At 53.6% G+C, this 14,110-nt stretch overlaps 1 protein-coding gene across 1 annotated transcript in view; it reads left to right on the plus strand.

Annotated features, from left to right (window-relative positions):
* Positions 1 to 13,315, plus strand: part of MUC2 (mucin 2, oligomeric mucus/gel-forming) — a 44,817-nt gene extending 31,502 nt beyond the window's left edge. Inside the window, exons 30-48 of the mRNA XM_074230775.1 lie at positions 1,481 to 1,780; positions 2,047 to 2,294; positions 3,203 to 3,377; positions 3,647 to 3,894; positions 4,505 to 4,688; positions 5,766 to 5,988; positions 6,868 to 7,046; positions 7,388 to 7,457; positions 7,719 to 7,819; positions 7,916 to 7,947; positions 8,493 to 8,670; positions 9,198 to 9,302; positions 10,054 to 10,094; positions 10,369 to 10,491; positions 10,936 to 11,031; positions 11,202 to 11,330; positions 11,722 to 11,761; positions 12,538 to 12,664; positions 12,987 to 13,315. Of these exons, the coding sequence (XP_074086876.1) occupies positions 1,481 to 1,780; positions 2,047 to 2,294; positions 3,203 to 3,377; positions 3,647 to 3,894; positions 4,505 to 4,688; positions 5,766 to 5,988; positions 6,868 to 7,046; positions 7,388 to 7,457; positions 7,719 to 7,819; positions 7,916 to 7,947; positions 8,493 to 8,670; positions 9,198 to 9,302; positions 10,054 to 10,094; positions 10,369 to 10,491; positions 10,936 to 11,031; positions 11,202 to 11,330; positions 11,722 to 11,761; positions 12,538 to 12,664; positions 12,987 to 13,218 (2,831 nt within the window). The 3' untranslated portion in view covers positions 13,219 to 13,315. The remainder of the gene's footprint in view (positions 1 to 1,480; positions 1,781 to 2,046; positions 2,295 to 3,202; positions 3,378 to 3,646; positions 3,895 to 4,504; positions 4,689 to 5,765; positions 5,989 to 6,867; positions 7,047 to 7,387; positions 7,458 to 7,718; positions 7,820 to 7,915; positions 7,948 to 8,492; positions 8,671 to 9,197; positions 9,303 to 10,053; positions 10,095 to 10,368; positions 10,492 to 10,935; positions 11,032 to 11,201; positions 11,331 to 11,721; positions 11,762 to 12,537; positions 12,665 to 12,986) is intronic.
* The last annotated feature ends 795 nt before the right edge of the window (positions 13,316 to 14,110 follow it).

A 14,110-nucleotide genomic window follows, 5' to 3' on the forward strand; every position in this document is an offset into this window, starting at 1 on the left:
TTTCTAATATTTGAGGACATCCTATTTTTCAGATCACCATTTCTCTGTCACTCTCAGAGTGTAGTTTTCAAATTAGATTCAGAACATGCCAAGGTATTGAAGGTTGAAGTAAGTGTTTGGTGAAGTTCAGGAGAGGTTTGGCTTGGGAGAGGAAAGATTTGGTGGACACCTGAAAACTGCCTTCAAAAAAACTGCCGTGGGAGGGATTGTTCTGTGGAAGAGGGTTGAAGTTTATTTTGTTTGGTCCCTGAGGGAAGACTCAGAAGTAAGGTGGGGTGATAAATGGAGTGGCAAACAAGCAGGTTTTACCTTGATATAAGGGAGAACTTCCTAACAATTAGTGGAATAAGCTGCTTCCAAAGGTCTCCTCACTGGAGGTCTTTAAGCAGAGACTGGTTGATCAGTTGTTGGGAAATTGGAAAGCAGAGTCCTGGCCTTGTATGGCTTGTATGAGAGGCTTCTGAAGGCTCTTTCCAAATTATAGATTTGGGGGTGCCATGTCCTGAGAATTGATTTCTTTCAAAGTCATTCTCCCTTCTTTGCCCCCTCCCCCAACTGGATCCCTTCCTTCTTTTGCCTAAGCTTTCTGAGAAAAAAGAAAGCTATTTATTCCTCTCTGGTTTCCACATGAATCCTTTGAATATGGCAGAAAATGCATTGTTTAGAGAACTTAGAGAGGCACCATAGAAACTCTCTTTGAGTTTGAAAGAGAAACATGCTCAAGGAGCCTCAGGTAATTTGCCCAGGATCACCCAACTAGTAAGCAGAAGAGCAAAGATTTGGACTCAGAATTTCAAGTACTGTACCTTTTCCACAGATCCCAAGGACCCTTTCCCCAACTAGCCCCCACCAGTTGGGAGATCACCCTGTGAGATCCTCTATTCCTCAGTGGGAACAGAGCTTGCACAGGAAGTTTGGTCCATGGCACAGATTCATGACAAAGTGGCATAGAAGGGAAGTCCTTGAAATAAAAGATGTGCTTCTAGTGAACAGGTCACTCATTCATCTCTTCTCTCCAGAGGCTCTCATTGGCATGTTCTACTAGTATGCTCTGAGAGCCTTGGGAGCTGCTGATGGCTTGAGGAGCAAACTTAGGGACCTTGGCATTGAAGGAAGGCCATTTGAAAGCTTCCAAAGGATCCTCTGTCGCTCTTCCACAGGACCTCTACCCTGAGTCCAATGCAACTTCAGCCCTTTCCAGCAATAGTGGGGAGCTGGGTGTGTATGTGTATATGGGGGAAGGGAGATGGAAAGAGGCATAGAGAAAGATCCACAATCATATTTTCATCTTAGTTTCTTGCACAGCCAGTTGGCCAGGATGGGGCCTTCCTGGGCTGACTGGTGGAACCAGCAGAGTTGCAAATGTCACTTCATTATCTGATTCTTCCTAATTCTAGCTAAGGTAGGCCAACTCTGACTTAGCTTGCTCTGAATTGAGCAGATGGGATTAATGAATGCCCTTTGAACCTTCTATTTATAGGCATTCCATCTTCCACAGCAGAGACCACAACGACCACCACCAGTGGGACCCCATCTGTTTCTACTCCACACCTCCCTCGCCCTGAGACCACAACGCCCTTTCAACCACCTCCTAGCAGTCCCAGTGTGAGCATCCCGACCACAGTGTCCGCCATCTCCAAGCCCACTTCCCCCACCATTCTCTCCACCACATCCACATCCAGCCCAATCACACCTCCCGTGGTCATCACTAGTAGCACTGGCATGTCGACAGCCAGCCAGGTGTACTGCTGCGTTCTGAATGACACATATTTTGGACCAGGTGAGAAGCCATAACAGTGAATTCACTCTCCAAGCTTTTTGAGAAGCTGCTCAGTGCGCTGCCATCTCCCCTCCCCATCCCCCCACCCCCAACCAACAGCAGCTAGCAAATTGGACATACCTGCAGTCTTGATCCCTGGTAGCCATCCCTGCTCCCTGGGACACAGTGCAGCCTCCAGGGATGTTGGCCTCAGGGGATTTACTGGCCATATCTAGTCCTCTGTTTTTTGGTCACATGGTTACTGGGAGTATTCTCTTTCTTGGCAGGTGAGATGGTGTACAATGGGACACATGGAGGCTACTGCTACTATGTCAACTGCTCCCTGGATTGTCAGTTTGAGATCTTCAACTGGTCATGTCCTTCAACACCTCAGCCCACACCGACCCCAACAGTGACCACAGCACCAACCACCTCAGAGTCAACCACACCAACCACCTCAAAGCCGACCACACCAACTACCTCAAAGTCTACCACACCCCCTCTAGGCTGCCCTGACTTTGTGCCACCACGCCAGGTCTGTGCCCATGCTAAGGAAAGAAAAAGTCTCACACCATATTCCTGTCCCAGTCCTTGAAGTATCCATAGGAGCTGGTCATCTTTGAATCTAAAAGGAATGCTCTGCTTCCCCAGCTGCCCCGAGTCTTTTTTTCCCTGGAAATAGGAAGAAATTTGCACTGATCCATCCCTACTCTCCTGGCCCCATTGTGAGCCAATCTGACAAGTCCCTTCTCCCTCTGGGCCTCATTTGCCCATCTATTATATTAATTATATCATATCATATCATATTATAATTATATCACATCATATAATATATCATATCATATATTATATTATATTATAGATATATTATAGATATATATTATATTAGATCTTTCTAGCTCTCTACCCACAAGTTTAAGGATTTGGGGCATAGTCTGTGACCCAGTCAGTTAAGAACTAACTGGCCCAGAAAGGGCCCAAGCTTAGTATTCGGGCTCCTTTACCTACTGGCTCTGGTCTGTTGAAAGGATCCCTTACCCTCCTTCCCTCTAATGATGGGGTTAAATGTGGTGTTCCAATTTGCTTCTATCATATGAGTGGGGCTCCTGGGTCCAGAGCCCTGGACCACCAGGTCTGGCTGAAATGTGGCTAGTCATATCCTCAGCCTGCTACTGGGAGTTCACCAAAACATCCTCAGGGATTGGGTATCCCCATCATTGGTCCCACTGGGCAGATGGGGAAGTGGAGGGGACAAGGGTCAGGGCCCTTTCTACTGCATTGTAACTCCTCATAGGAGTCCAGAGAGGAGAAGGGACTTGCCCAAGACCCCATGGAATGTCAGAGACAGAACCAGGCTGGGGTCCCAGCTTTCCTGGCCCATCTCCGGGCTGATCTTTTGGATCCCAGGTGATCTTTTCTTTCCTTGTCTCTTCTGGGTTGTAGGAGAATGAGACCTGGTGGCTGTGTAACTGTACCATGGCTGTGTGCAAGCATGATAACACAGTAGAGATTTTTGAGAAGGTGTGTGACATACCGCCTAAGCCTGTATGTAGCAATGGCCTCAACCCTGTGTGGGTCCTGGACCCTGATGGCTGCTGTGGCCACTGGGAGTGTGACTGTAAGTAGCCAGCCCCTTCCTGCTTCAGTTTTCCCCTCTGCTTCTTCTGGAAGCTGGGGTTTTCATTCTCCAGGACAGGGGTCCCTCTTCTCCCCCAACCTGCTATGTTGTGGGTGAGAAGATGGAGGGGGCAACACCTAAAGTTCAAAGACAAAAATGCCTCCCCCATTAGTTGATTGGGGGGGTAGGGGTTCCTTTGGGAGACTGGTTCATATGCAAATGACACCTGGTGCCCTCTCCCTGAACGAGTGCCTCTGTTACCTTTCCAGGCTACTGTACTGGCTGGGGAGATCCCCATTACACCACCTTTGATGGGCTCTACTATAGCTACCAGGGCAACTGCACCTACGTTCTTGTGGAAGAGATCTCTCCCACTGTGGACAACTTTGGAGTTTACATTGACAACTACCACTGCGACGTCAACGACAAAGTGTCCTGCCCACGCACTCTCATCGTGAGGCATGAGACCCAGGAGGTTCTCATCAAGACCATCAAGATGGCACCCATGAAGGTCCAGGTATGCTTGCCCACATCTGCTGGCACTGCCCAAGACATGGGGAGGGAGGAGCCCATTGGGCAAGGGTCTCTCAGTCAGTCAGCCAACAAACATTTATGAAGGACCTATTATGGTCCAGGCACTATGCTAGTTCCTTGGGATACTGAGAGAACATGGAAATCAATCCCTGCCCTCACATTCTCATAGGGAAGGCAACACACACATTAACTAGGCACATACAAGATACATGCCAAGCACATGCACACAGAAAAGGGCTCCTGCAAAAGGAGGGATTTGGGACAGGGGTTCTAGGAAGTGGAGGCAAAGAGGGAAGATACTCCAGGCATGGGGGACAGCTGGGGCAAAGACTTCAGGGTGGGAGATCAGTTCCCTTTGTGAGGAGCAACCAACACTTTCTCCCCAGGCCTCAGAGCCCAGGGTCTGGGATGCTGCCTCCTTCCCAGGGAGGGGTCTGCCCTCCACGGGGTCAGCTCCAGCCCCCTAGGAACTAGGGAGACTACTGGATTGATTCAACCCCCTTCATGTGCTGCCAGAGCATCAGAGGCCTGGGGTAGAGGGGGCTGAGAGTGAGCCTGGCCTGGGACTTCCCTGACCCTTCTCTGGGCCTTAGGTGCTGGTGAACAAGCAGACCGTGGCCTTGCCCTATCGAAAGTATGGCCTGCAGGTCTACGAGGCCGGCATCAACTACGTGGTGTATATCCCAGAACTCGGGGTGCTGGTGTCCTATAACGGTCTCTCCTTCTCCATCAGAATGCCCTACAGCAAGTTTGGCAACAACACCAAGGGCCAGTGCGGTGAGGGCCTGGCCTCCACTTTGGGGGTCCCCTGGGGCAGGGAGAGACAAGTCTGTGGGCGGGTGCGTGCATGTGCATGTGTGTGTCCATGTCGAAGCATGTGCATGCACACAGGTGAATGCCAATGCAACCATGCGTGCATAGAGGTTTATGTGTATGCATGTGCATATGTGGTTCATGTGGGTCCCTCTTTCCTCCCCCCTCCACAGTCTCCCTCACCTCTTTTCTCATTTACTCTTTTGTAGGAGGCAGAATTAGGGCCAAAAGACCCCCCCCCCCCGGGAGACTCAATCTGTCCCGGGCAAAGGAGACTGAGAGGTCATTTCTTGGCAAAGGGCCACCCCAGCGCCCAGTGCTCTGACTGCCCCATACCTAGAGGGCCTGGGCTCAGTGGTCCCCATTGAGCTAGCTCTCTGTCCAGAGAAGCCCTAAGATAGTCACTTCTCCTCTGGGCCCTTTTCAGAGGGAGCATGCTAGGCAGTTGGGGAGGTGCATCCAATGGGGACCCTGTAGGAGGAAGTGAAGATGGGGAGACATCCCCTCCCAGCCCCCTCGGAACCCCCTGCCATCCCCTGCTGCACCTTTTCTTTTTGCAAGGCAATGGGGTTAAGTGGCTTGCCCAAGGCCACACAGCTAGGTAATTATTAAGTGTCTGAGGACGGATTTGAATCCAGGTACTCCGGACTCCAGGGCCGGTGCTCTATCCACTGTGACACGTGCTCCCCCCACTCTGCTGCACCACTGAAAGGGCCTTGGAAGAGGGCCACAGCCTGGCTGCCTGGGCTGTTTTACCCTGGTTTGGGGGGGCTTGCTGGTATCTGGGAGTGGGTTGGTGGTTTCCAGATTGAGGTGGGGGAACCCCAGAAGCCCCACTTGTGGCCTCCTTTTTAGCAGATGCAGCTGCTTCCCTTCCCCAACAGTCATTCAGAGAGTTGCTGAGTAGAGGCTTGGTGAGGGCAGGTCTTGGGCTGTGGGCCCCAGCAGCAGGCAGCCGAAGGCGCCCCCTCCATCCCCCCAAGAGCTGCCCTATCTGGGCCTCTTCTTCTAAGGCCTTGGAAGTTTCCCCTCCTATTTCAGGGACCTGCACCAACAGCACGGCTGATGACTGCATGCTGCCCAGTGGAGAGGTCATCTCCAACTGCGAAGTCATGGCTGATGAATGGGTGGTGAATGACCCCTCCAAGCCCCACTGCCCCCACACCAGCTTTACCACCAAATCTCCCTCCGTTACCAAGCCTGGGGTGACAGCGCCCCCTGCGGACTGCAAGCCATCCCCTCTCTGTGAGCTCATCAAGGACAGGTAACTCCTGACTCCTCCCCCACCTCCCCCTTTCCCTTGCCCCCCAGAGAAAATGCCAGCTCACCTCTGTCCTGACCGGGAGGAGCTTCAGTTCCCCTTTTGTAAATGGGCACAGTTGCCACTACCTGCATCATTCCTTCCTCCCAGGGCTATGGGAAGGTCGAAGGAAGTGGGGGCTGAGATGGTGCTGGGCCCCCAGGCTGAGAACTGGCCCTTCTGGCATCTTTCTTCTGGGTGACCCTGCGGGTGGTCTGTACAGGTGGGAGGCTGATGGCCTGGCTGGAGGGTTAGAGTATTGAGATGACTTGACTGAGGCTACTCAGGATTAGGGGCAACTCCAAGGTGCCCCTGAAATCCCCAACTTGATGAATGAGAAAAGAAAGAGCCTTTATTCTTTCTGAGTGACCACATGACCCTGCCAGGATTGGGGGCCACTCAGCTTAGATTGGGAGCAGCTCAGCCTGGGGGCTGTAGGGAAGGCAGTGGTGTTGGGGGAGTCTGCAGTAACCAGATTAGTTCAGTGGAAGGAAGGACTTTCTGACAATGAAGCCGGGGGTGAAGTGGTGTGCTTCCCATCTGGAGAAGTATTCGAGTGTTGGCTGGCTCTCAGGCAGTGAATGCTGCTGGCCCAGGAAGAGGGCCCCTTCCTGTTACCCCAAAGCCTCAAGGGAAGAATTCAGGGTCTGAAGTCTCAGTTCCTTATCTGTTGGGGCTTCTCCTTTCCTGCCCTTCACATCCCTCATTCTTTGGGGGAAGCAAGTGTGCTCGGGGGATGTCCAACATGACCAAGACATGCCAGCTTGGGAGGGGCCCTGGGGCATGAGGGTGCTGGGGGTGGACGCCAGGCCGAGGTCAAGCTGCCTCTGTTTCTCCCTTCAGCCTGTTTGCCAGCTGCCACGAATTTGCCCCGCCCCAGCACTACTATGACGCCTGCGTCTTTGACAGTTGCTTTGTGCCTGACTCTGGCATGGAGTGTGCCAGTCTGCAGACCTATGCAGCCCTCTGTGCACAAGAGGGCATCTGCATCAACTGGCGAGAGCACAGCAAGGGTGTCTGTGGTGAGTAGGGGGCCATGTGAGCTCTGGGATTATTGCTTTTCTCTCCCTCTTGGGATGCCAGGCTCATGTCCAACCTGTTCCTAGGGCCTAAGGGCCCGGTAGGGGAGGAGGAAAAGGAAAAGGTCAGGGTCACCGCATGTAACTGCTATGGACTGGTGAATGGACGAGTGAGTGGAGAGATGGGAGGCTGAATGGATGGCAGAATGCTGTGGGAGTCAGTGGGGCAAAGACTGGGAGACCCTCACTCCCAAGGGTAGGAAGCTGGAGCGGGCCAACTGGGGGCAGGCTTGCCAGCTGCTCACCTGGCCAGTGTATCAATGGCTTCATCTTCTGTCTCCCAGAGGTGACGTGCCCATCTCACAAGGAATACAAGGCATGTGGTCCTGCTGAGGAACCGACCTGCCAGTCGAGGTGAGTGGCCCCCAGTGAGGGCGAGGCTGCAGCCCATGTTTGGCCGCATCTGCCCCCCACCTTCCTTTGGGCACCTGTCCCCATGGTCACCGCTGGGGCCCCCAGTCCTTGAGGGACCTGGCCAAGGTGGCCAATGTGGGAACTTGGTTCTCCAATCTTGGACTATTCCATGTCCTGCCCAAGCTCATGATCATTCCCAAAGCTCTCTGGAGAGAAGCAGGGCCTGGCATGATCTGACCCTTGTCATCCCTCCTCTTGCAGCCCAGACACCCCTCTGAGCAACAAGACAACAGAAGGTTGCTTCTGTCCTGATGGCTCCATCAGCTTTGCCCCCGGTGTCGATGTCTGTGTTCAGACCTGTGGTAGGTTGGGCTGGATCTTGGGTAGAAGCTTGGCATGGGGGCCAGGAGCCCAAATTCCTGCCAAACACTAAACCAACGCTTTTTCTTTCTCTCCAGGCTGTGTGGGACCTGACAACATACCCAGGGAGGTCTGTCCTACTCCTGTCCCTTGTATATTTGGGCAAGGTAGGGGTGTGGGACCTCCAGAGAAGGATTCAGGACAGGCAGCATCCGCTGGAGGCTTTGCTGTGTGGACCAATAGAGGTTGCTCTAAGGCTTGGTCTCAGATTCTCTGGGGCTAAGCCCTCTCATAGGAGAAGTGAGGTCTCTTTTCTGAGTCCTGAGACCCAGCTGTCTCTTGGCACCCCAGACTAGGCCTTGGGACCCAAAGGCAGTGACCCAAGCCTTCTCTGCTCTTTGAGGGGTCTTGGGAGGCTGAAATAGAGATGATTTCCATAGTGGAGATGAAAGCCACCATGTCTTGAACTTGTCTGGCCAGCTCCTTCAGGACAATGAGAGGAGACTCCTGGTCTGTCCCTTTGTCCATGCAAGTCAGCCAGCCTCCTGGCTGTGGGGGTCTGATCAGCAGGCTCTGCACCCTGGTGTGGGAGCCAGAGGGTCCCTTCCAGGGTCTCCCCTCCCTGCCTCCCTGCCTCTCCACCTCACCTCCTCTATCCTTTTTTTGTCCTGCTAGTTTGGGGAACGCTTTGAGTTTGACTGTAAGAACTGTATCTGCCTGGAAGGAGGCAATGGCATTATGTGCCAGCCCAAGGAGTGTACCCAGGTGAAACCCGCATCATGTGAGGAGGATGGCACATACCCTGTCATTGAGGTGGACCCCAGCGACACCTGCTGCAACGTGACCTACTGCAGTAAGAGGGGGCTGGGTGTGGGCTGAGGCTGGGTCAGACTGTAGCACCTTCTGAGGGGGCAGGGAGCCTCCCTTGGGTCCTGGAGCCACAGGGCACTGGCCCTCCACAAAACAGCCCTCAGAAGGCCCATGTGCCCATTTTCTAGAGTAGGATGAAGGCTCAGAGGGGATTTGAGCCCAGGGCCCCTGGCACCTTCTTCTGGGGCACTATGACACTATAACAAGCATAGGGTCCTGTGGGCACACACATGGGATTGTCCTTTGGATGTCCAACCTGACCAAGCTGCCAAGAGGGGAGGATCTGAAGGAGGTGATGCCATCTGCTGCTTGCAATCCTCAGCCAGAGGTTCCACTCAGGACTGCTCCAGCCCGGGCAGATGAAGTCGGGCACCCATTTGTTGTGGCAGTGAGGGCACAGGGCTGGGGGAGCAGGCACCCTGGTGTGGAGAGGTCCCCCATGTAGGGCTCCCTGCTCCTTCCTGTAGGGGCCATTTCTTTTGTCTTCTGAATGTCTTTCTGCCCTTCCAGAATGCAACATTAGCTTATGCCAAGCCAAGCCGCCAGCTTGTTCTGTGGGATTTGAGCTAAAGACACAAATTGTCCCTGGCAAGTGCTGCCCTGAACACACTTGTGGTAAGTCTTCCTTTCCAGAGGCAGATTGCAGAGGGAGGGCATCCTGGCTATACCAGCCACGAGAAGGGTGTGGGGGCAGGGCAGCTCCAGAGAAGGCTGGGTGGGAGCTGGGGCACTTCTGGCTTGGGGTCTGGGAGTGATGACATCTGGGGAGGGCCAGGGCCACCCTGAGATCTGACGAGTGACACAAGGCCGCTGAGGGTGGGCAGAGTTGGGGGCCTGAAATGGGCAGGCCACGGACGCAGCTCCCTTCCCATCTCCCAACAATCGGGCACCATTGTATTTCGATACAATAAGCATTTCTCCATCCCTGTTGTATGGCAGACCCAGGTTAGGTATTGGTGACCTGGAGACAAATCCCAACAAGGTCTGCCCCTGGGGAGGGTCTCCACCCCAGAGAAAGGGCAATGGTCATAAGGGGAGGAGTGAGATACTCTGGGAGAGGCCACAGGGCCATAGGCCTGCCTTGTCCAATGGTTGGAGATGGAAGGAGTGGGAAGTTCTCAAACCCCCAGCCTCCTCCAGTCTTCAGTACCTGCCCAGTGGTTGGGAGGGCCTGGAGGGTGTTGTTGAGACCCAGGAGTGGGAAGCTCAGAAACCAGAAGCTTGGGGCAGGTTCCTCCTGTGCTTGATCTGGAGGGGAGGGGGCACTACTAGAGAAGGGGGCACCTTGGGGTGGGGGAACCACCCAGAGAAGGAGTGAAGCTCTTGCAGACAAGGCCTTCTGAAAAACTCTCTTCCTACTTTCTAGTGCCCAAGGGTGTTTGTGTCCTCCGCGATGCTGAGTACAAGGTGAGAGACCAGTCACACTGGCGTGGCTGGGCCAGACTCCATCAGGAAAGGGAATAGGGTAGAAAGAGGGCAGGGCTGGGGCCCCAGGACAGCCCTGGGCTTGGGGGGGGTCAAGTGGGGTCCCTGGGGGTGCCACCAGACTCCCAAAAGTCCCTAAGTACCCTACCTTCTCCTGGTCACTGACAGCTCTCTCTCTCTCTCTCTCTCTCTCTCTCTCTCTCTCTCTCTCTCTCTCTCTCTCTTTCTCTCTCTCTGTCTCTCTTTGCCCTCATAGCCAGGGGCTCCGGTGTATTCTGACAAATGTCAAGAATGTGTTTGTACTGAGATGGTCAATGCCACCACTCACCTGAACATCATTTCCTGTAACCACGTTCCCTGCAATGTCTCCTGCAAGCCGGTGAGTGCAGCAGCAGGGCCTCCTGGGGCGCCCCTCTCGGGGCCTTGAGCCCTGCTCTGCATTTCTGCATTTGCCTTCGGCTGCGCCCCTTGCTCTGGGGGTTCCTGAGATCTGAGTGGGTTTCTTGTCTTGGGCCTGGGCTCCTGCCCAGTTTCCTCCCATCTCTGGCCTGCCAACCCTGCCCTCCAACCTGGGTTGTTAGTTCAGTAGAAGGTTTGAGCTCAGACTTTGGTCTCTGGATCATCTCTGCCTGTGTAAGTCCAGGCAAAGTGTTTCGTTTCTCTGAGCCTCAGTTTCCTCATTTGTAAAATGGAGAAGCTAGGAGATGTCTGCAGCCCTCACCACTCATAGCTGCCTGGACAAGTTGGGCCGAGGGCTCCCTGCACCCATTCTATCTGTGCCTTTTGGGCCAGACTCCCATGCTCTGTGTCGGGTCTCTCCTAGGGCTTTGAACCTGTGAAGGTGTCAGGCCAATGCTGCCCCAAGTGCCAGCAGACCCACTGTGTGATGCACCAGACTGGCAGCCTCATGCTCCTCAAGGTCAGTATGGCCGCTCCCGGACCGGCTATCAAGGGCTTGGCAGATGTGCACAGAAGCTCTAGATGGAAGGGGATGTAGAGACAAAGTTGGAGCCAGACTGGCTCTCCTCCCTAACTGCCTCTGCTCCCCCGACCCTTATTTGCCCCCTCCCCTCTCTTGTGCCCCTCCAGCCTGGTGAGATGAAGCATGACTCTCAGGATAACTGCACCATCTACAGCTGTATGAAGCTTCAGGACCAGCTCATCTCCTCTGTCTCCGAAATCACGTGCCCTGCCCTGGATCTGGCTTCCTGCCAGCCTGTGAGTGCCCCCCGTTTCCTTGCCAAGGACTAAGGCAGGATGATATCTGGGGTGCCAGGTGCCTTGCCTGGAGATGCTCCAGGAAGAAGCCCCTCTAAGAGGGGGAGAATCTGGCCCTCCAGCAGCTCCAATCACCTCCCCAGTGAACCCTCGCAGCTTCATGGTGTTCAAAAGAGGCCTTGGGACCCACAGCACCTGCCCCAGGAAATGACCCTCTAGTGAGGGAGAGTCCACTGCTTTCTGAGGCAACCTCTTCACACAGGGATGTTCAAGATGTTCAGACTAGACTAAGTCCCCCATTACCCTCCAGACCGCATCATAGCATAGAAATAGGGACCCTTACTCTTGAATTTTCAGGGAGCATCATGGATGGTTTCTTACTCTTTCCTAGGGCACGATTAAGCTCATGGATAATGGTTGTTGTAAGACATGTGAGTACCTAATTCCTGTTTGTCTGAAGGAATCTGTCTGCCCCCAACCTGGCTGACACACAAGTGGAGAAAGCCTCCTCTCTGGGAGGGGATGGGGGGAGCTCATTTGCCAGACTGATTAGGAAGCCCTGGGTGTCCCTCTATTCTTGAGCTATGTGTGAGTTGGGAGCAGCTGTTGAAATCTAAGGAGGCCCAGGACAGGAGGGGACAAGTACCTGTAACTCCTTTCTGGGACCACATGAGTCTCTTACCCTTGGGAGCAGCCTGCTCCTATTCCTTCCTTCCTTCCTCCCTTCCTTCCTTCCTTCCTTCCTTCCTTCCTTCCCCCTTCCTTCCTTCCTTCCTTCCTTCCTTCCTTCCTTCCTTCCTCCTTCCCTCCCTCCCTCCCTCCCTCCTCCTCCTTCCTTCCTTCCTTCCTTCCTTCCTTCCTTCCTTCCTTCCTTCCTTCCTTCCTTCCTTCCTTCCTTCCTTCCTTCTTCTCTCTCCCTCTTTCCTTCCTTCCTTCCTTCCTTCTTTTCTTCCTCAAATATTAGAGAAACTTCTCTGTGTAGGGCAGCATGCTCAGTGTGTGCAGGGGGCAATACCCAGTTTAGCTGAGATGTGGACCTTTGAGCCAGTGTTTGCATGGGCAAGCTCAGAACAAGGGCTCTTTGATCTGGAGAGAGGCCAGAAGAGTGACAGGAGGGCCTGGAGAACCTGGAGGGTTTTTCTTCTGTCCCATTTCTCACACTCCAAAGTTTCTGAGTTTCTGATCCTTCCCCCTTCTTCCCTCAAAGGCACATTCCGCAATGAGACCAGGATCCCTTGTTCAACTGTGCCATTCAAGGAGGTGATTGTTGTGGGAAAATGCAGGAAGGAAATGCTGATCAATCACTGCTTGGGAGCTTGTGGGACGTTCTCTAGGTAAGTTGAAGGTCTGAGGGTAGACAGGCCCCCATGGATCCAGCTGCAGGCTCTTTCTTCTCTACTTGTCAAGGATGGCTTTGGTGGATTGGGCTGGCTTAGGGAGGCAGGACTGAAGGCAACACTCGAACTCAGCTCCCCAGACTGGTGGCCTTGAGAGCCTGGGATTGGGGCATATCTTTGGTTCTCATTGGGATTTGGTGGGAAGTTGGAGGGCTGCTGCTTTGGAAGAGGCTGCAAGAGACTGTGAGAATGACCTGGAGAGGTCACAACTCAGGCCCCAGAAACGGTGATGCAGCCAGTCATGCTCCCTGCACCCTAGGTACTCCGAAGAGGCCCAGAGCATGGACCATCGATGCTCCTGCTGCAGAGAGGTGAGGACCAGTCGCAAGGTGGTGGACCTGGACTGTGAGGGAGGGGGCACCATGCCCCATGAATATACCTACATCGAGAGCTGTGGCTGCCAGGATACCATCTGTGAGATTCCTCTGACGAAAGACAAGAAGGGCTCTCTGAGCCGCTCCCGCCGGGCCCTGCTGAGGTCCCAAGGCTGAGCACATGCCTGGACCCTCTTATGCAAGCCCAGAATCCTCAGGGCTTTTTCATATTTTCCTCTCATGACTTTAAAGGAAATATTTATTTTCTGATCTTGTCAAACTCTTTTTACTCTTAACTAATAAAATTGTGCAGAGAGACAATGTGAGAGTATTTTGTGTTGGAGTGGGGGGGGACAAGAGTTGTCTGCTAATGGGCCTATATAGGAGGTAAGCACAGGGGTGGTGTGAGCCAGATCATGCTGCACCCTCTCCTCTAGGATGTTTCAGAGAACCCCGGGGCTCCAGAGATGTCAAGGGGTATCCCCTTGTTGTTGAAGTCTTGCCAAGCTCCAGGGAACTCTCACTGGTCACCCCTTTCTTGTGGAGTACTCATGGGCAGGGCAGTTGATTGGCATCCTCCCATGGTGCTTGTCCTTGGTCTAGCTGGTTGTCCTATCTGTCATCCTTTCCCGGTATGGGTCTGAGCCCTTATGGGAAAGGGCACCACACCATGCCTTCAGCCCTGGTGCAGAGGTGCTCCCAGAATCCTGAGGGGCTTGGGGTGGATTACAGAAGAAACCTGAGGAGCCAGGACTCCGTGGTCTGAAGGGCCGGACTCCTTGACTCAGTCCCTAGCCTTGTCCCCCTCAATGCCTGATGCCTTGGCAGCTGCTCCTCCCCCACCAGAATGATGCCAGTAACTTGTCTTGTTTCCTTGTGATGTGTCCCCAGAAAGTTGTGTCCAGTGTCCGGTCAATGGTCTTAATTAATGTTCTGTCTACCTGGCTATTGCCCCCTCCCCAGGTGTGTTTGGATACCCCTATAGTCAGCTCTCCAATCACTTTTTCAGTGGCCAATTAAGTACCAGTCTCTGAGCTGACACCCTAATGGGGGAGGGGCACAATCAATA

Source organism: Macrotis lagotis, chromosome 3, assembly GCF_037893015.1.
Source record: "Macrotis lagotis isolate mMagLag1 chromosome 3, bilby.v1.9.chrom.fasta, whole genome shotgun sequence".
NCBI classification, from domain to species: domain Eukaryota; kingdom Metazoa; phylum Chordata; class Mammalia; order Peramelemorphia; family Peramelidae; genus Macrotis; species Macrotis lagotis.